Source organism: Salmo salar, chromosome 12, assembly GCF_965601325.2.
Source record: "Salmo salar chromosome 12, fSalSal1, whole genome shotgun sequence".
NCBI classification, from domain to species: Eukaryota; Metazoa; Chordata; class Actinopteri; order Salmoniformes; family Salmonidae; genus Salmo; species Salmo salar.
The window spans coordinates 54,641,093-54,661,348 of record NC_138302.1 but is presented as its reverse complement, the minus strand read 5'-3'; the positions used below and the strand labels follow the sequence as shown (position 1 = coordinate 54,661,348).

The 20,256-nt window shown below is 44.4% G+C and overlaps 1 protein-coding gene across 1 annotated transcript in view; it reads right to left on the bottom strand.

Annotated features, from left to right (window-relative positions):
* Positions 1-20,256, bottom strand: part of LOC106565299 (voltage-dependent L-type calcium channel subunit alpha-1D) — a 128,499-nt gene that overhangs the window by 24,486 nt on the left and 83,757 nt on the right. Inside the window, exons 11-28 of the mRNA XM_082959556.1 lie at positions 18,867-18,954; positions 18,458-18,484; positions 17,747-17,907; positions 16,977-17,202; positions 14,680-14,887; positions 10,850-10,970; positions 10,376-10,476; positions 10,220-10,253; positions 9,948-10,074; positions 9,578-9,707; positions 8,921-9,010; positions 6,915-7,022; positions 6,695-6,747; positions 6,303-6,449; positions 5,796-5,997; positions 4,601-4,759; positions 3,962-4,072; positions 1,653-1,736 (exon numbers count right to left, since the gene is read on the bottom strand). Coding sequence (XP_082815682.1) covers positions 1,653-1,736; positions 3,962-4,072; positions 4,601-4,759; positions 5,796-5,997; positions 6,303-6,449; positions 6,695-6,747; positions 6,915-7,022; positions 8,921-9,010; positions 9,578-9,707; positions 9,948-10,074; positions 10,220-10,253; positions 10,376-10,476; positions 10,850-10,970; positions 14,680-14,887; positions 16,977-17,202; positions 17,747-17,907; positions 18,458-18,484; positions 18,867-18,954 — 2,177 coding nt within the window. The remainder of the gene's footprint in view (positions 1-1,652; positions 1,737-3,961; positions 4,073-4,600; positions 4,760-5,795; positions 5,998-6,302; positions 6,450-6,694; positions 6,748-6,914; positions 7,023-8,920; positions 9,011-9,577; positions 9,708-9,947; positions 10,075-10,219; positions 10,254-10,375; positions 10,477-10,849; positions 10,971-14,679; positions 14,888-16,976; positions 17,203-17,746; positions 17,908-18,457; positions 18,485-18,866; positions 18,955-20,256) is intronic.

Below are 20,256 nucleotides of genomic sequence, written 5' to 3'. Positions count from 1 at the left end.
ATGGAGTGTCTGATCTGGTCAGATCGTCTCTATCTGTGAAAGATAGTGAGGCAGAATGGCGGCATGCAAACCAACAGCCAATGGGAGATGGAAATGGGCTCACACACACGTATGTTAAACACAGAAAACAGACATACCAGCTCTCACACAGACAGTCATGCACTAACACATTCATATCCACATAAAACAGGAACACAGACACTGACATATGGGGACTCCAGAGAAACAGCACTGAAAGAATCGCACTAAGAGAGCGAGAGAGTGCGTGTGAGAGAGAGCCAGACAGAGAGAGAGAGCGAGACAGAGAAAGATTGAGTGAGAGAGAGGGAGAGTTGAGCTCTGCTTCACTGCACCTATAATCTACTTAGAAAATGTGTGTGAGTGAGAGTGTGTGTATTCATTGACAACGGGCATATGTGACATGCACTGACATGTATGTACATTATTGACATTGTGTACAGTATGCACACTGCTGCATGTGACTTAAGAGAGTGTTGCGTTAGTAGAGTTAAGTTAGTCGCAGTAGCTTTTCAACAGAGCACTACCCGACCAGGCTACGCAGAGAAGAACGTTTCAGCAGTAGTCTGCTACGGTAGTTCTAAACAGTAGTCATCCACCGTTTGACCCTGTCTTGACAGACTAACTCAACCAGGCCAAAGTACTGACATATCCTGAAGCATGGTCAACAGATATCCCTCTAGCTTTGCTTAATAGTTACTTCATTTCAGAACATTTCTTTACAAACGCCTGTTTTTTTTTGTTGTTGCCCAAACTGACAAAACGTTCGTTGACTCATTTTGAGTTTCGTCATCCATTATCAGTGTGAAGGGATTCGCGAAGACAAAGTTGTTCACGAAACAGATTAACACGGCAAAAAAACAAAACAGGGATGAGTTGGATCATTGCCATACTTGCCTCTACAAGTTTCTATGGAAACAGAATGAACAAGAGTACAAGGGTTAGACGACCAAGCGGATACAACAGCAACACCGCACGGCTCGTAACCCGTCTATAGATCGCCATGGTTACGGCGTGTGGGGACACCTCTGTCGGGAAACGTCCGGGTGCACCGAGGCATCGTAACACTCGCTTCAACAATAAAACAATCAAACATTTCACCACGTCGTACCATACCACACATTAGGAATGCATTGCACACGGCCTGAGTGTCAGAATAAACAGAAGCTGCTTAAGGTTCATTTTAATAGCGACAGTACATGTTTTTTTTTTTTAACCAGACAGGAGAGTACAAGACAAGAATTACAAGAAGACTGAAGCCGTACAGAGGAAGCCAATAGAACCACTAGCAGACTGAAAACCAATAGAGTATATATTGCCCGAACAGAATATCCTTTGAGACATAAACTGTACATTTCCTAATATTGCGATCTGAATCAGTTTCACTGTAAGTATGAAGTGATGAGCAGCAGCTGTGTAGTACCAACTAGCTAACATAGGGGGCGCTGTGTGCCTAATGTAAAAATAATATAGAATCCACGAGGATTGAGAGAGTGTTAATGTTCACTCGACGTCAATCTAAGCATCTTCCTTAACCTCAGGACACTCTTGGGGATAATGCTGGTGCTACTGGCATTCTGGCTTTATTGCAAGGCTTCAGTTTCACAGAAGAGGCAGAAAAAGGTTGTACTTACATTCACTTCAGTGATAGCAATATCAACGACGCTACCAACTACTATTAAGGCATCAAACGTGTTCCACGCATCTGTGAAATAGTGCTGTTACGGCAAGCCACAACACACAAGGGGATGAGAGGGGGGGGGGGGGGGGGGTGAGGAATTTGAGAGAGAAGAGGAGTACAGTGTGTGTGGATAGGAGCGTGTAAGGGAGGCAGCAGGGAGGGCCGGAGAAGGAGAGAAGACACACAAAGAGAAAAGAATCCATCAAGACCTGAATAATCAATAACAGAAGAGAGTTCCCGACAGAGGCCCTTTGGTAGCAGAGGAGCTGAAGTCAGCAGAAACAGCAGCCCATATAACCTAAGACCAGGGGTGTATTCAGTGAGGTGAAACGTCCAGAACGTTCCCTTTCCCGTTAGAAAATGTTACATTACAATTAACTCCTCTACCTGACATACGATCACAGCTGTTCTACACCATGAATCTATACAGTATTTACAGTCATTACCCAAATTGTTGGCGCCCCTTGGTAAAGACGAGCTGACGGAAAATATGAAAAGAGGTCTCTTTGGCGACACGCACCAGTGGTGGGTTTTGTCGTCCAAACAAGGATGCATAGAAAAGAACCTCATACCTACTGTCAAATATTGTGGTGGATCTTTGATGTTATGGGGATATTTTGCTTCCACTGGTCCTGGGGCCCTTGTTGAGGGCAACGGGAGCATGAACTTTACCAAGTACCAGGACATTTTAGCCAAAAACCTGGTGGCCTCTGCCAGGAGGCTGGATCTTCCAACCAGACAATAACCCGAGGCACACATCAAAATCCACAAAGAAATTGTTAATTGACCACAAAACCATGCGTTTCAGGGGGAAAAAAGGCCTTATGAGATATGTAATGTATCGTCATAAAGAATTATAAAGATAACATTCGCCTAGGAACTCACTTCGGTGAAGGCCACAGGACTGAAAATGAACAAATTCAATGTATCTGTCACTAGCAAATGCAGTCGTGGGTGGTCTCACTACGAACCAGCGGAAAAGGCAAGGCAAAGGAAAGATTATATTGTAGGCGTCGCTTAGTGGGGGCATTACTCAAAATCTGGACCGCCCACAGGGTCACAGTGACTCTATTGGTTTGAGTAATGACTCCTCAAACGTTTTGAGTAGTGTTTACAGTTTACAGTGTAGGCGGGGTTAAGTGGTGAGGTTTAATACCAAAACACTGTATTAACTTAACTAGTACTGAGCTACTGGCGTCATTTCAGTTACTTTCAAACGATATCTGCATGTTAAGTGCATCTACTCCAATGTACGACTGGATTGTCAACGACTGGGTGTAATACAAATGTGTGTGTGATCTATAAATGTTACTGTGTTAGAACGTTAGGTAGGTCACTTGTTAGTGTTTCAGAGACATGCTCTAGTAGGTGACAGTCACACACACAGACAGAGAGAGAGAGAGAAACAAAGAGAGAGAGAGGGAGAGAGAGAGGGGGAGAGAGAGAAAGAAAATGAAAGAGAGAGAGAGAGAGAAATGAGAGAGATAGAGAGAGAAAAAGAGAGAGAGAGATAGAGAGAGAGAAAAAGGAGAGAAATAAAACGAGAAAGAGAGAGGGAGAGAGAGAGAGAAAAAAAGGAGAGAGATAGAGAGAGAGAAAAATAGAGAGAAAAAGAGAGAGAGAGAGAGAGAGAGAGAGAGAGAGAAAAAAAAGGAGAGAGATAGAGAGAGAGAAAAATAGAGAGAAAAAGAGAGAGAGAGAAAAAATGAGAGAGATAGAGAGAGAAAAATAGAGAGAGAGATAGAGAGAGAGAAAAAGGAGAGAGAGATAGAGAGAGAAAAAGAGAGAGAGGGAGAGAGAGAAATAAAACGAGAAAGAGAGGGAGAGAGAGAGAGAGAAAAAAGGAGAGAGATAGAGAGAGAAAAATAGAGAGAAAAAGAGAGAGAGAAAAGGAGAGAGATAGAGAGAGAAAAAGAGAGAGAGAGAGAGAGAGACCTGTCTCTAGGCATCGCAGTACTCCACCACACCAGTCAGTCTCTTACTGGGTACCGGTCCTTATCCTCAACAACTAATAATAATAAAGGTACTGTACACACAAGAACCAAAGACACCTGCAAACCTAATGGGCAAATGTGCAGAATGAAACAGCATCTACGTATGTGAGATGTGTGTCCATCTGTGTGCACACGTGCATGCATCTCTGTGTGTGTGTGTGTGTGTGTGTGTGTGTGTGTGTGTGTGTGTGTGTGTGTGTGTGTGTGTGTGTGTGTGTGTGTGTGTGTGTGTGTGTGTGTGTGTCTGTGTGCAGGCGTGTGTCCTTACCCTGGGTTTGAAGGCGATGAGTTTGAGCACCATCTCCGCAGTGAAAACAGCAGTGAAGACCATGTTGAGGATGTCCATCACATAGTTAAATGTCGCAGACTGGCCATAGTGCTACAGACAGGAGAGTGATAGAGAGGGAGGGAGGGAGGGAGGGAGGGAGGGAGGGAGGGAGGGAGGGAGGGAGGGAGGGAGACAGACAGAGAAGGAAGGACACAGACAGAAACAGACACAGACAGACAGACAAAGACAGAGACAGACAGAGATAGACAGAGACAGACAGAGATAGAGATAGATAGACAAACAGACAGAGACAGACAGAGACAGACAGACACACAGACAGAGACAGATAGAGACAGACAGAGACAGACAGATAGAGACAGACAGAGACAGACAGAGATAGAGACAGAGATAAAGACAAACAGAGACAGATAGAGACAGACAGAGACAGACAGAGAGGGGTGGACGTAGAGAAAGTGCAGATGTAAGTGCCAGATATTGTACAGAAGACTAAAGAGGTTGCACAAAGCACCAGGAAGCTGAGATGCTGGCTCAGGGGTTCTACTGCAGGAGATTGTCTAACAGTGAATGCTGCTACACGGCCAGGGCTTTACGAACGGGTTGGGTTGAACTTCTTCTCACCTGCACAGCCAGGCAGAGCGTGTTGAGCATGATGAGGACGAACATGATGTACTCAAACCCGGTGGAGTTGACCACGTACCAGAACTTATACTGGTAACGGTTCTTAGGGATGTACCTCCTCAACGGATGGGCCTTCAGGGCATACTCCACACACTGACGCTGTAGAACACACGGGGAGGCAGGTAGCCTAGTGGTTAGAGCGTTGGGCCAGTAACCGGAAGGTTGTTGGATCGAATCCCTGAGCTCTGCCCCTGAACAAGGCAGTTAAACCGAACTGTTCCCTTTTAGGCTGTCATTGTAAATAAGAATTTGTTCTTAAACTAACTTGCCTAGTTAAATAAAGGATACATTTAAAAAAAATAATTAAACACACACGGTTATACACTACATACCTGTACACATAGTATAGAGTACTTAAGCAATAAGGCACGAGGGGGTGTGGTATATAGGCGATAAACCACGGCTACATGGCCAATAAACCTGTTCTTACACAGGACGCAAAGCAGAGTGCCTGGATACAGACCTTAACTGTGGTATATTGGCCATATACCGCCCAGGTGCATTACTGCCACCGTAAACTGGTTGCCAATGTAATTAAAACAATGAAAATGACTTTTCTGTCATACCCATGGTATAAACTGGATGGTCTGTTATAAACTGGGTGGTTCGAGCACTGAATGCTGATTGGCTGACAGCCGTGGTATATCAGACCGTATACCAAGGGTATGACAAGAAGGTTATTTTTACTGCTCTAATTATGTCGGTAAACAGTTTATTATAGCAATAAGGCGCCTCAGGGGTTTGTGATATATGGCCAATATACAACGGCTAAGGGCTGTGTCCAGGCACTCCGCGTTGCATCGTGCTTAAGAACATCCCTCAGCCGTATATATTGGCCATATACCACACCCCCTCGGGCCTTACTGCTTAAATATACCACGGCTTTCAGCCAATCAGCATTCAGGGCTCGAACCACCCGGTTTATAAACACAAACATAGCATAGCAACACACCTCAGAACACTTACCCAGTGTGGGAGAACTGCTAGTCTAGACATGTAGTACCACACAACTCATAGTCACACATAGACACACACACACACACACACACACAGACACACACACACATAGACAACGCATGAACACACACACGTGTTCACGAACACACACGCACGCCCAGGGAATTGTGTTTCTGACCTGGTTCTTATCCAGCTCACAGTTCTTGTACTCTTTCTCTCCCTGCTCCTGAAATGTAACGATGACGAAACCCACAAAGATGTTCATCATGAAGAAGGCGATGATGATGATGTAGATGATGAAGAAGATGGAGATCTCGATGCGGTAGTTGTAGATGGGACCCAGGTTCTCCCTGTTCGAGTCTATGGCCTTGTAGAGCAACCTGAGAGAGAGAGAGAAACAGAGAGAGCGAGAGAGAGAGAGAGAGAGAGAAAGAGAGAGAGAGAAAGAGAGAGAAAGAGAGAGAGAGAAAGAGAGAGAGAGAAAGAGAGAGAGAAAGAGAGAGAGAGAAAGAGAGAGAAAGAGAGAGAGAAAGAGAGAGAGAGAAAGAGAGAGAGCGAGAGAGAAAAAGTGTGAGAGCGAGAACACACGTTTGTTGAACTTCCTGTTTTTCTATGCACAAAAGGCAAAAATTGGAAGGTGTATTATATTGTATATGGGTGTATAATATGAGTGTGTGTGTCTTACGAAGGCCAGCCCTCGAAGGTAGACACAGTGAACAGAGCCATCATGGCCATGAGCACGTTGTCAAAGTTGAACTCGCTGTTGTGCCACACTCTCTTATGGACGAACGGCTGGTTCACGTCCCCGTCCTTATAAAGGATGTAGGTGCCCCTGGGAGATAAGAGGTCAAGAGGACACAGGGGTTAGAGGTCAGAGGTCCGGATATAGGATTCGTCCTATGATGTACCGTACGTAAAGAACATGAATGTTGTGAATATGTCCGTCTATGCGCAACGCGCTCAAATCAAAAACGCTGCAGAACACCTACTGTACAGTAAATGTAAGTATTTCTGATACAAAATGGATGGTGTCCGTTTGCTGTGTGTAGATGGACAAAGGCATCAAAAACAACTGACTTGCACTCGTCGGGGCCAGACTTGGCTTCGTCTGTGCAGCGGTAAAACTTCCCCTGCAAAGCAAACACAACACTTTATTCTAAACGGTACTGCCACAAAACGAACCCTCAACCCTCAGGTGTCAATGTCTAGGTTGGGGGATATACTGAAGCTACGATGCCATTGACATCACAATCCGTGTTACGGTGCTGATCTTAGAGCCGGGTGTTACGGTGTTGACCTTGAATAGCTGCACTCCTATGCAGGCGAACATGAACTGCAGTAGCGTGGTGACGATCATGATGTTACCGATGGTCCGGATGGCCACGAACACACACTGGACCACGTGCTGTAGGGGTCAAAGTTCAAATGCCACCCCGCGGCACCGCGGTACATGAATGTAGTAGTAAGTCATTCACTTCACAATCGGCTAATAACAGGGTCCCCTGCGGCAACAAAACGTGCAGTTTGTTGGCGCGCTGAGGACAAATAGATCTACTTCCTGAGAGAAATGACAGGATTGAACGGCCTACCGGTCGGAAAACCCCATGGCCTTACTGACACATTCATGTATGGCCGTTTCCCTTAAAGCACATTCCTTCATGTTCTTTAACAGCTCACAGGCTAAAGGGGATAATAGAGCAGCTCCACTTTTAAAAACAAAAACAAAAAAAACACATCAGACTTCAGCAGGCAGAGAAGTAAACAACGCAGCGACAAGGAAGTCTTGTTCAAATCATAAAAGAAAAGGATTCATCGTCCTGAGTGCTTGTGAATGTAGAGACCAGCTGGCGTGGGCGGGAAAGCACTGCTTACGCAGCAGGATCAAACTGAGCTGGGTCGTGTTCATTCGGCACCAAACGGGGAAGGACTATCTGAACTGGTCCAATAAGAAACTCTGGTTTCCCGCATTCCGTTGCAAAACATGTTGCTACGGTGTGCCGTGATGAATACGACCCTCAACAGGACTGGGCAGGGTTGGGCTGCCCTCTTAAGGGTTCTGAAGGAAACACTACATTTCTAAGCACTCAGTCAATCTGGGGAAAGCCCATGCTCGACATGAACATGGTTGGTTTGCCCCCTCTTTTATGGCTCAGTATCTGAATAGCAGTCAGTCGGTATGAAACAGAAGCATGGAGTCAGCTTTGACTGGAGATGGCCTTAGATGTTTGTTTATAACCCCCCCCCCCCCCCCCCAACACTCCCCAAATGACATCCAGGTCAAAAAAATCAGTCAAAGCTACATCTCTTAAACGACACATTGAAATCTCTTTCCTTTGCACAAAGAGTTGCATCATTTTTGGAGAGGTGCACTAAACCTTTTCAACTCATTGTTGACTTTTCCATTCGTGACAGACATGATGACACCAATCGGGGTTGGTTTGTGCCTTTGATTCCTTCATGGATTATTCGTATCCTGATAAGCGGCAATTGAACAACTCGTGTGTTAGTGTGTGTAGTGCTAGTAAGTAATGATGACAGTCGAGGGGTGCGTTCGTAAATTCACTCCGGCTATCTACTCCGATTTCAGAGCACTCTCGTCTGAGTGTGCCAGAGCACAGAATAACTGTTTTATTTTACGAACGCCCAACACCCGTTGAATATGGCCGGTGTCTGTAAACGTCGTCAAAAAAGCTTAATGAAATTGTTGCAAGCAGCACAGTTACAGTCACCAACGCTCTAGATAACATGAAAACAGCCTATCCAGCTCTGCCAGGGGGAGTAAAATGGTCAGAGTGAGGTGCTCTCTTATTTATGTCTAGAAGTAGCTAGCAAGCTAGCCAACTTTAGCCAGTTAGCTTGGGTGCTTGTGCCGTTGTGAGGTCAGAACGCTCGGATCAACCCTACTCCTCGGCCAGAGCGTCCAGTGTGCGCCTTTTAAACGCTCCGAATTTACTAAAGGACAACCTGACAACGCTCTGAACTGACGAACGCCCAGAGCACACTCTGGCACTCCAGAGTGAATTTACACAAACACACCCTAGATGTTTTGGTAGTTAAAAGAGGTGCCATGGAGTAAAAAGAGAAATAATAAAAAGGAAAAGTGAAACAAGGCAGGAAGTACTGCGGTGGCAGCAGGTGACACACAAAGGAGAGAGTGCAGCAAGGCTCTCTGTCGTCATAAGCGAGAGTTACCTTCAACATGATCTCAAATGTAAACATGCTAGTGAAGACATAATCTGCATAGCCTAGGACCTGGAAGGCAACCAGACGTTGGGAGTGTTACTGCGGGGTCAGTTAGTTGACAGCACAGAGAGGCGGACACAGGCCATTTACCTTCAACAGGATCTCAACAGTAAAGATAGCCGTGAAAGCATAGTCAAAGTAACCAAGTATCTGCAAAAAGCAACGGACATGTTTAACATGGGTTATACAGGTCACGCAAGTACGTTCATCAGAGACATTCGAAGAGAACAAGTTAGCGTGGGAACCCGTGTGTGCAGGAAAGAGCATAGGAAATGAATAAAATCTGTGTATATTACAATATATTTCATAATGCAGTATATATTCATTATATCATTTCATTACGAGCACCTGCACAATGTCATCCACCTACTATCACAATGACATGTCATTGTGCAGCTTGAGGTTAAGTTGTAATGATGAACATACATAATGATTCCAAAGTCATTGAACCTGCTGCCTAAGAGGATCATGGGGGAAACTTCAGGAAAAGAGTAATCATTACCGTTAACGTCACTCTTAACCAACTAAATCCTTAAATATGAATACAAAAAAAACCGTAAAATACGCAATAAATATCCCAAATCAATACAGAATGTATCTTTACTATGTACTACTATGTAGCCTAACAGTTGAAAACCAGTTACTGCCTACTGTGTGCTCCCCAATAAATATGACCCAACATTATTTGAATGTAGACAAGAAGGTTTCTGTACTTACGATGTTGCGAGCAGAGAAGTTGCGTATGGGGTCCTCTGCAGCGAGGGAGACAGAGCTGAGCATGATGAACACCAGGATGAGGTTGGTGAAGATGTGGTGGTTGATGAGTCTATGACATCCCACCCGGATCCTGAGGAGAACAACAGGAAACGCACACACCCGCTTAAGAGAGCTCAGAAAAGTGTGTGTGCGTCCGTCCGTCCGTCCGTCTGCGCGCATGCGTGTGTGCATGTGTGTGTGTGTATAAGTGCACGTGTGTGTGTGTGTGTGTATATAAGTGCACGTGTGTGTGTGTGTGTGTGTGTGTGTGTGTGTGTGTGTGTGTGTGTGTGTGTGTGTATATAATTGCGTGTGTGTGTGTGTGACCTACGGGTTGGTCTTGCTGAAGATGAAGAAAGCGCTGCCGTCAGGGATGGGGGTGATCTTCTCCTTCTTGACCAGCTCAGAGATGGCTGGGCGTGGCCCTGCTGGAACCTCTGGCTCCTCCTCCTCCTCTGCTGCACAGACAGACACACACACAGTTAGAGAGATAGACCACACACGTGCACTAGTACCCCCCCCCCCCCCCACACACACACACACACACACACACACACACACACACACACACACACACACACACACACACACACAGGCCTGTACCTGCAGCATTCTCCTCTTCCTCCTCCACTGGTGCCTGTATCCAAAGAAGCAAAAGTGATGAGACGTTAGAACCAGAAGTGTGTAATCATATGCAACACATGTATACAATGATGCTGAATGAACCCGAACCACAATATGTCTGGGGTGGAGTTCTACCTCTTCCTTTTTCTCATCCTTTTTGTCTCCTGGAGTGTTGAGAGACTCTGCGTCTGCCAGGTTGTCCACAGCGATAGCCAAGAAGACGTTCAGCAGGATGTCTGAGCAAAGTGTTCTGTCAAGGACAGAAGCTGAACACATCTACTGTGCCGTAGTGTAGTCCATGGCTAGAGCAACACACCCATATACACTATTCAGAAAAGTCCAGAAATGTTCATTGCAATAATGACGGAAGAAACAACCCCAGAGATCTATACTGACTACATAAAAAAAACGGGGTTGTGTTTGCAAGACTACATCTCTGTTCATAAGAACATAACAACTTGTTATTTGTCTATATTCACCATGGTGGACCATATCCATAAAGAATCTGTTTAACTAGGGGAAATTAGTCAAGTCACATCAAATCAGATTGTGATTATCCGGGCTCAGAGAGATAGAGGCGATAGGATGAGTGCGGTAAGGAAAGGATACAGTTTCCACAGATGAAGAGGATAATGAAGTAGAAGGAGACGATCATCCCTGAGGAAGATGGGCCGCCGTACGCCATGATGCCGTCATACATCACAGCGTTCCAGTCTTCACCCGTCAGGATCTGGTCACAACACACCCAAATACACTCAATCATTTTGGATGCTACACACATAGAGGACCTAGAATTCATTTGCGATTCTATGGAAACACATACAGCGTTCACTAGTAACAAGATGGCGCCGAGAGACACAGTCACCCTGTTTCTAGTACCCAGCCAACTTTGCAGTATAATACACTACCGGTCAAAAGTTTTAGAACACCAACTCATTCAAGAGTTTGTTCATTTTTAACTATTTTCTACATTGTAGGATAAGAGTGAAGACATCACAACTATGAAATAACACATATGGAATCATGTAGTAAGCAAAAAAGGATTAAACAAATTAAAATATATTTTATATTTGAGATTCTTCAAATAGCCACCCTTTTCCTTGATGACAGCTTTGCACAGTCCCAATAGGACAAGATAAATACCGATGTTCATTGACTACAGCTCAGCCTTCAACAATGTAGTGCTCTCATAGCTCAACACTAAGCTCAGGTCCCTGGGTCTTAACACCTCCCTGTGCAACTGGGACCTGGACTTCCTGACGGGCTGACCCCAAGTGGTGAAAGTAGACAACAATACCTCTGCCACGCTAATCCTCAACACAGCGTACCCCACAAGGGTGCGTGCTCAGCCCCTCCTGTACTCCCTGTTCACCCATTACTGCGTGACCACGGACGTCTCCAACGCAATCATCAAGTTTGCTGACAACACAACAGTGGTAGGCCTGACTACCAACAATGATGGGACAGCCTACAGGGAGGAGGTGAGAGTCCTGGAGGAATGGTGCCAGGAAAATATCAACAAAACAAAAGAGCTGATCGTGGACTACATGGTACCGATTGGTCGATGTGTCAAAATTTTAAAAGCACACGGTAAATATCCCTTTGAGCATGGTGAAGTTATAAATTAGGCTTTGGATGGTGTATCAATACACCCAGTCACTACAAAGATACAGGTGTCCTTCCTAACTTAGTTGCCGGAGAGGAAGGAAACTGCTCAGCGATTTCACCATGAGGCCAATCATGACTTTAAAACGGTTACAGAGTTTAATGGCTGTGATAGGAGAAAACTGAGGATGGATCAACAACATTGTAGTTACTCCACAATACTAACCTACAGTATATGGCAGTGAAAAGAAACAAGCCTGTACTGAATAAAAACATTCCAAAACATGCATCCTGTTTGCAAAAAGGCACTTAAGTAATTGCAAAAAGGCACTTAATACAAAAAAAAAATGTGGTAAAGAAATTAACTTTTTGTCCTGAATACAAAGCGTTATGTTTGTGGCAAATCCAAAACAACACATCATTGAGTACCACTCATCATGCCATCATGTTATGGGTATGCTTGTCATTGGCAAGGACTAGAGAGTTTTTAGGATAAAAAGAAAAGGAATACAGCTATAAGCACAGGCAAAATCCTAGAGGAAAACCTGGTTCAGTCTGCTTTCCAACAGACACTGGGAGACAATTCACCTTTCAGCAGGACAATAACCTAAAACACAAGGCCAAATATACACTGGAGTTGCTTACCAAGACAATATTGTATGTTTCTGAGTGGCATAGTTACAGTTTTGACTTAAATCGGCTTGAAAATCAATGGCAAGACTTGAAAATGGCTTTCTAGCAATGATCAACAACCAACTTGACAGAGCTCGAAGACTTTTAAAAAGAATAATGGTAAAATATTGTACAATCCAGGTGTGCAAAACTCTTAGAGGCTTACCCAAAAAGACTCACCGCTGTATTTGCGTCTATAAAGTATTAACTGAGGGGTTGTGAATACTTACAGTATTTAAATGAGATATTTCTGTACTTCATTTTTCGAAATACATGTTTTCACTTGGTCATTATGGGGTATTGTGTGTAAATGGGTGAGACAAAAAGTCTATTTAATCCATTTTGAATTCAGTCTGTACCACAACAAAATGTGGAATAAGTCAAGGGGTGTGAATACTTTCTGAAGGCACTTTACATAGAGTCATTGAGCACTGGTCACTTTAATAATGTTTGCATACTGTCTCACCCACTTTATATGTATAAACTGTATTCTAGTCATGGCTCGTCCTATATAACTACTGCTGTACACACCTTTTCTATTCACATACTGTCCATACTGTCGATATACACCATATTATATTATATTCCGGTCTCAGACACTGCTCGTTGCGATATTTCTTAATTTCTTTATTTTTTGTACAAATATTTTTGATTACATGTTCATTTTTTTTTTGTATTGCTAGGTATTACTGCATTGTTGGTGCTAGAACCACAAGAATTTCGCTGCACCTGCGATAACATCGGCAAATCTGTGTACGCGACCAATAAACTTGGATTTGATTAGTGCACCATAACATCCTACTGTAGTTTATATAACATGCCATAGACAGACAATGGGGCATATTACTCTACTTACTTCCTGTAAAACACAGCATACAGGGAAAACAAACAATAGTCCGGCTATGGCTAGCCCGGTGGAGCAGTCAAGAGTAAATGAAATGCTTTTGACGTTATTTGGCTCAAGCGTTTACCCACCTACTGTGGGAAAATGCATTGAAAATATCGGGAGCATGTGACTTCAAAAGCCTGTGACTTTCCTCTTGGTATAATGGTCAAGACGTGGGAGACCCGGGTTCACTGGGCTAGCCCCCATGTCAGGGTGTCATCATCAGGAGGCTCTCCTTAAATACAACATTCACAAAATATACATGTAGGTAACTCATGAGGTTCTGAGAGAGAGAGAGAGAGAGAGAGAGACAGAGAGAGAGAGAGAGAGAGAGAGAGAGAGAATGGCTGTGATAAGGAGAGAGAGAGAGAGAGAGAGAGAGAGAGAGAGAGAGAGAGAGAGAGAGAGAGAGAATGGCTGTGATAAGGAGAGAGAGAGAGAGAGAGAGAGAGAGTGGCTGTGATAAGGAGAGAGAGAGAGAGAGAGAGAGAGAGAGAGAGAGAATGGCTGTGATAAGGAGAGAGAGAGGGAGATAGAGAGAGAGAGAGAGAGAGAGAGAATGGCTGTGATAAGGAGAGAGAGAGAGAGAATGGCTGTGATAAGGAGAAGAGAGAGAGAGAGAGAGAGAGAGAGAGAGAATGGCTGTGATAAGGAGAGAGAGAGAGAGAGAGAGAGAGAGAGAGAGAGAGAGAGAATGGCTGTGATAAGGAGAGAGAGAGAGAGAATGGCTGTGATAAGGAGAGAGAGAGAGAGAGAGAGAATGGCTGTGATAAGGAGAGAGAGAGAGAGAGAGAGAGAGAGAATGGCTGTGATAAGGAGAGAGAGAGAGAGAGAATGGCTGTGATAAGGAGAGAGAGAGAGAGAGAGAGAGAGAGAGAGAGAGAGAGAGAGAGAGAGTGGCTGTGATAAGGAGAGAGAGAGAGAGAGAGAGAGAGAGAATGGCTGTGATAAGGAGAGAGAGAGAGGGAGAGAGAGAGAGAGAGAGAGAGAGAGAGAGAGAATGGCTGTGATAAGAGAGAGAGAGAGAGAATGGCTGTGATAAGGAGAGAGAGAGAGAGAGAGAGAGAGAATGGCTGTGATAAGGAGAGAGAGAGAGAGAGAGAGAGAGAGAGAGAGAGAGAGAGAGAGAATGGCTGTGATAAGGAGAGAGAGAGAGAGAATGGCTGTGATAAGGAGAGAGAGAGAGAGAGAGAGAGAGAGAATGGCTGTGATAAGGAGAGAGAGAGAGAGAGAGAGAGAGAGAGAGAGAGACCCACATACTGTACTGTTCACCCACCTGAAACACAGTGAGCAGTGCCTGGGGGAAGTTATCGAAGGTGCTCCTCTTGGTCTGCGTCTCGTCGAAGTTGAACTTGCCCCCGAACACCTGCATGCCCAGCAGGGAGAAGATGATGATGAAGAGGAAGAGCAGGAGCAGCAGGGAGGCGATGGACTTCATGGAGTTGAGCAGCGACGCCACCAAGTTACTGAGAGACTGCCAGTGACTGGACAACACAGAGGGGGGGGTTAGTAACAAACACACACACACACACAACATGCGCACACATGCCTACTGACGTCACACACCCACACACACACGCTCACCACATACGCTGCTGCAACTGCTCCACATACACGGCTGCTACAGGTCAGTCTACTATCTATCCTGCTGCCTAGTCCCTTTACCCCTATCTACACTGCCTTCAGAAAGTATTCATACCCTTTGACTTATTTCACATTTTGCTGTGTTAGAGCCCAAATTCAAAATGGATCTACACACAATACCTCATTAATGATGAATTAAATAACCTGTTTTTAGACATTTTTGCACATTAATTGATCATGAAATACAGAAATATCTCATTTACATAAGTATTCACACCCCTGAGTCAATACTTTGTAGAAGCACCTTTGGCAGCGATTACAGATGTGAGTCTTTCTGGGTAAGTCTCTAAGAGCTTTGTGCAACATTTGCCCGTTATTCTTTTCACATTTTTTCAAGCTCTGTCAAATTCGTTGTTGATCATTGCTAGACGGCCATTTCCAGGTCTTGCCATCGGGTTTCCCCAGTCTTTGTGGTTGAATCTGTGTTTGAAATTCATTGCTCAACTGAGGGACCTTACAGATAATTGTATGTGTGGGGTACAGAGATGAGGGTGTCATTGAAACATCCCTTTAAAGACTATCATTTCACAGAGTGAGTCCATGCAACTTATAATGTGACTGGTGAAGCAAATGTTTACTCCTGAATTTATTTAGGCTTGCAATAACAAACTGGTTGAATACTTACTGATTCAAGACATTTCACCTTTTCATATTTTAATCATTGTACAAATTTCGAAAAACATAATTAGACTTTGAAATTATGGGGTAATGTATGTAGGCCAGTGACCAAAAATCGAAATTGAATCCATTTTAAATTCAGACTGTAATACAATTTGTTTAGAAAAAGTCAAGAGGTGTGAATACTTTCTGAAGGCACTCCCTGTATATAGCCATGTTATTACCTAGTACTCCCTGTATATAGCCATGTTATTACCTAGTACTCCCTGTATATAGCCATGTTATTACCTAGTACTCCCTGTATATAGCCATGTTATTACCTAGTACTCCCTGTATATAGCCATGATATTACCTTGTACTCCCTGTATATAGCCATGTTATTACCTAGTACTCCCTGTATATAGCCATATTATTACCTAGTACTCCCTGTATATAGCCATGTTATTACCTAGTACTCCCTGTATATATCCATGTTATTACCTAGTACTCCCTGTATATAGCCATATTATTACCTGGTACTCCCTGTATATAGCCATGTTATTACCTAGTACTCCCTGTATATAGCCATGTTATTACCTAGTACTCCCTGTATATAGCCATGTTATTACCTAGTACACCCTGTATATAGCCATGTTATCACCTAGTACTCCCTGTATATAGCCATGTTATTACCTAGTACTCCCTGTATATAGCCATGTTATTACCTAGTACTCCCTGTATATAGCCATGTTATTACCTAGTACTCCCTGTATATAGCCATATTATTACCTGGTACTCCCTGTATATAGCCATGTTATTACCTAGTACTCCCTGTATATAGCCATGTTATTACCTAGTACTCCCTGTATATAGCCATGTTATTACCGAGGACTCCCTGTATATAGCCATGTTATTACCTAGTACTCCCTGTATATAGCCATGTTATTACCTAGTACTCCCTGTATATAGCCATGTTATTACCTAGTACTCCCTGTATATAGCCATGTTATTACCTAATACTCCCTGTATATAGCCATGTTATTACCTAGTACTCCCTGTATATAGCCATATTATTACCTAGTACTCCCTGTATATAGCCATGTTATTACCTAGTACTCCCTGTATATAGCCATGTTATTACCTAGTACTCCCTGTATATAGCCATGTTATTACCTAGTACTCCCTGTATATAGCCATGTTATTACCTAATACTCCCTGTATATAGCCATGTTATTACCTAGTACTCCCTGTATATAGCCATGTTATTACCTAGTACTCCCTGTATATAGCCTAGGGACAACTTCACCCTACTCCACATGACAGTGATCTCACCGTGTGACCTTGAAGATCCTGAGCAAGCGGACACAGCGGAACACGGAGATGCCCAGAGGAGACATGATGGCCAGCTCCACCAGGATGGTCTCGGTGATGCCTCCACACACCACGAAGCAGTCAAAGCGGTTGAACAGGGACACAAAGTAGGCCTGCAGGCCCAGACTGTACATCTTGGTCATCATCTCACACGTAAACATGCCCAGCAGAACCTTGTTTGCCACGTCTGGAAACACGCAGGGCAGAGGGAGGTGTCAGTCAATATAACACCTTAACAGTATTGTAAATATCATAGATACTATAGTTAGGGACTGGAGTTTTTCCTTACCACCTGACCTGACAGTGGTAGCCAGTGTGCAGTGTAGTGTACTAACCCTGTACTTGTGTAACCCAGTCAGGCTGGTTGTAGTGTACTAACCCTCTACTTGTGTGAGCCAGTCAGGCTGGTTGTAGTGTACTAACCCTGTACTTGTGTGAGCCAGTCAGGCTGGTTGTAGTGTACTAACCCTGTACTTGTGTAACCCAGTCAGGCTGGTTGTAGTGTACTAACCCTGTACTTGTGTGAGCCAGTCAGGCTGGTTGTAGTGTACTAACCCTGTACTTGTGTGAGCCAGTCAGGCTGGTTGTAGTGTACTAACCCTGTACTTGTGTGAGCCAGTCAGGCTGGTTGTAGTGTACTAACCCTGTACTTGTGTGAGCCAGTCAGGCTGGTTGTAGTGTACTAACCCTGTACTTGTGTAACCCAGTCAGGCTGGTTGTAGTGTACTAACCCTGTACTTGTGTGAGCCAGTCAGGCTGGTTGTAGTGCTCGGAGGAGATGGTGAGCGTGTTGAGAAACACCAGGATGATCACCAGCCAATAGAAAGGCACCGATTTCACCGCCACCCGGCACTTTCTGCGGCAGAACCTGTTCCAGCGACGCCAGCGCCGACTGTGAAACAGGAAGTGATGTCAGCAAAAGGAGACGAGTAGGGGCAGCCCGGGGGAGGTTTTCATTGAAGAAAGGGGAGGGGGAGGGTCGATGGTTAGAGGGGGGTTTAGGACATACTGTATAGAAAGTTGGGGTTTAGGCAGGAACTGTATTCAAATCATATCTGAAGAAAACTTAGGAAAGAGAAGTCAATTCACTATGGATGAAAGAACTTTGGGAGAGGGAGAGAACCGCATAGCATGCAGTATACATCACAAAGTGTAAAAACGCTGCATAAGGCTCCAGCTCCACCAGCTCTTCCCGATGCCCAAGATTACATGCTGACTTGTTTAAAGGGTAGGTGGAGTTGATTTATTACCTGCTGACTCATTAAAGCAGGCTCCAGAGATCAGAACAGAACATACAGTAGAGAAACCAAAGCGAGCTTACACGTATATAGGGAAATAACAGACGTCACTACTTCATGCAGAAAAATGTACGTTTTACCGTACAGACCGCTGCTGCATGCATCGAGCAAGGACACATGCGAGGCAAGGTGATTTCCACTGACCTGAACTTTGATTTTGAAATTTTTTGACTGTGAAAAATCAAGACGTTTATATTAACATCCGTTCAGCTTGCTGACTGCAGGATATTCATGAATTTAGTATGAAGCTACATGTCCTATGTACCATCTTTATGACTGAACAGGAGTGGTCTTACAATGAATCAAACAAATGTGTATTATTGAAGCTCGTTTTACATCAGCAGTTGTCCAGACAGGATAGAGGATAGACACAGATAAAGAGACCACACACGGGTTCACACGATAGCTCACTCAGGTGGCAGCGGTTGTGTTTCCGTAATGAATTTGGTCGTTTCTATGATATCCAAGGTTGCGTTCTAAAGGTCCAGTACTGCAGAAGTGGTTCTGGTCTGTGAGCGGGGAGTGGGGGGGGGGGGGGAGTGGGGGTTCTCACCAAAAAGGTCCGCAGCACGGCGTCTTCACCTCATCCTCGGCCACGTTCTCTGTGTTCACCGACTCAGTCTCACTGGCTGGTATACTCACTGTGGCAGTAAACAGAGTACCAGAGTAAATCATACGCACACACACACACACACACACACACACACACACACACACACAGACACACACACACACACACACACACACACACACACACACACACACACACACACACACACAGACACACACACACACACACACACACACACACACACACACACACACACACACACACACACACACACACACACACACACACACACAACCCCACATGACACACCGTACATGACACACACACACACACACACACACACACACACCGTACATGTCACACACACACAACCCCACATGACACACACACACACACATCAAAGAGTACGCAGTACCACAGCTGTGGTGTGTCAAACACATCCCCGAGAAAATAAACCTCCTTCGTCAACAAATTCCTCAACAAAAGAAAGAACAGTCAGATTACTCCAGGCCTTTCTAAGAAATCCCTGGTTTTTAACACAATGACACAAATTCACTTTCAAAGGATGATACCTCCCAAAACCAAATCCATCTGCATCAGAATAGACAAGACAGTCTCTAAAGTGGGTACAGTAGATAGAAAAACAAGAAAGAAAATTCCGAATACCTATTAATTAACTAACTAACTTATCTAAAATAGTTACTGGTATGGTCATTGTAATCATCACTATGACTTAACGTGCAGCGTTAGAGACAAGCGGACAGAAGGAATTTAGCAGTATTGACTTTGTTATTATGTTTGTCAATTAGCCATGGCAAAATGTGTAGAATTGTAGCAAATTAGCTTTCAATATGCAACATTTTGTCTTGGCTCCATGGCAAAATGTGTAGAATTGCAGGAAATGTGCTTTAAAACTGTAAACATTTTCTCTCAGTTACATGGAGAAATGTGTAGAATTGCAGGAAATACTTAAAAAACAGACAAACATGTCTCTTCACCCCTTCACCGCCTCTTCACCGCCCCCTTGCCACGCCCACCGCCTACGCCCATTTCTGATCCAGCGCTACAAATTTCATGTGAGAGCACAGCCTGTTTGTGCGAGGGTACATACGCACTGCTGCTTAGTGCGTGTGAAAGCGCTCTCTTTGATGTTTGAGTGCTCTGGCAGCTCTCTCTCTCTCTCTCTCTCTCCCTCTCTCCCTCCCTCCCTGCCTCCCTCTCATAATCCGAATGCTGTTGGATGTAGTGATCTGGGTTTAATCCCGTTTGCCAGTTCACACTGAGCCCCTAGCCTAGCTGCTTTAAACTGGGCTGTGCATAGAGAGAGGCCGAGAGGGGAAGAAGTTGAGTGCCTGGCGTCAACTGGGGAAGT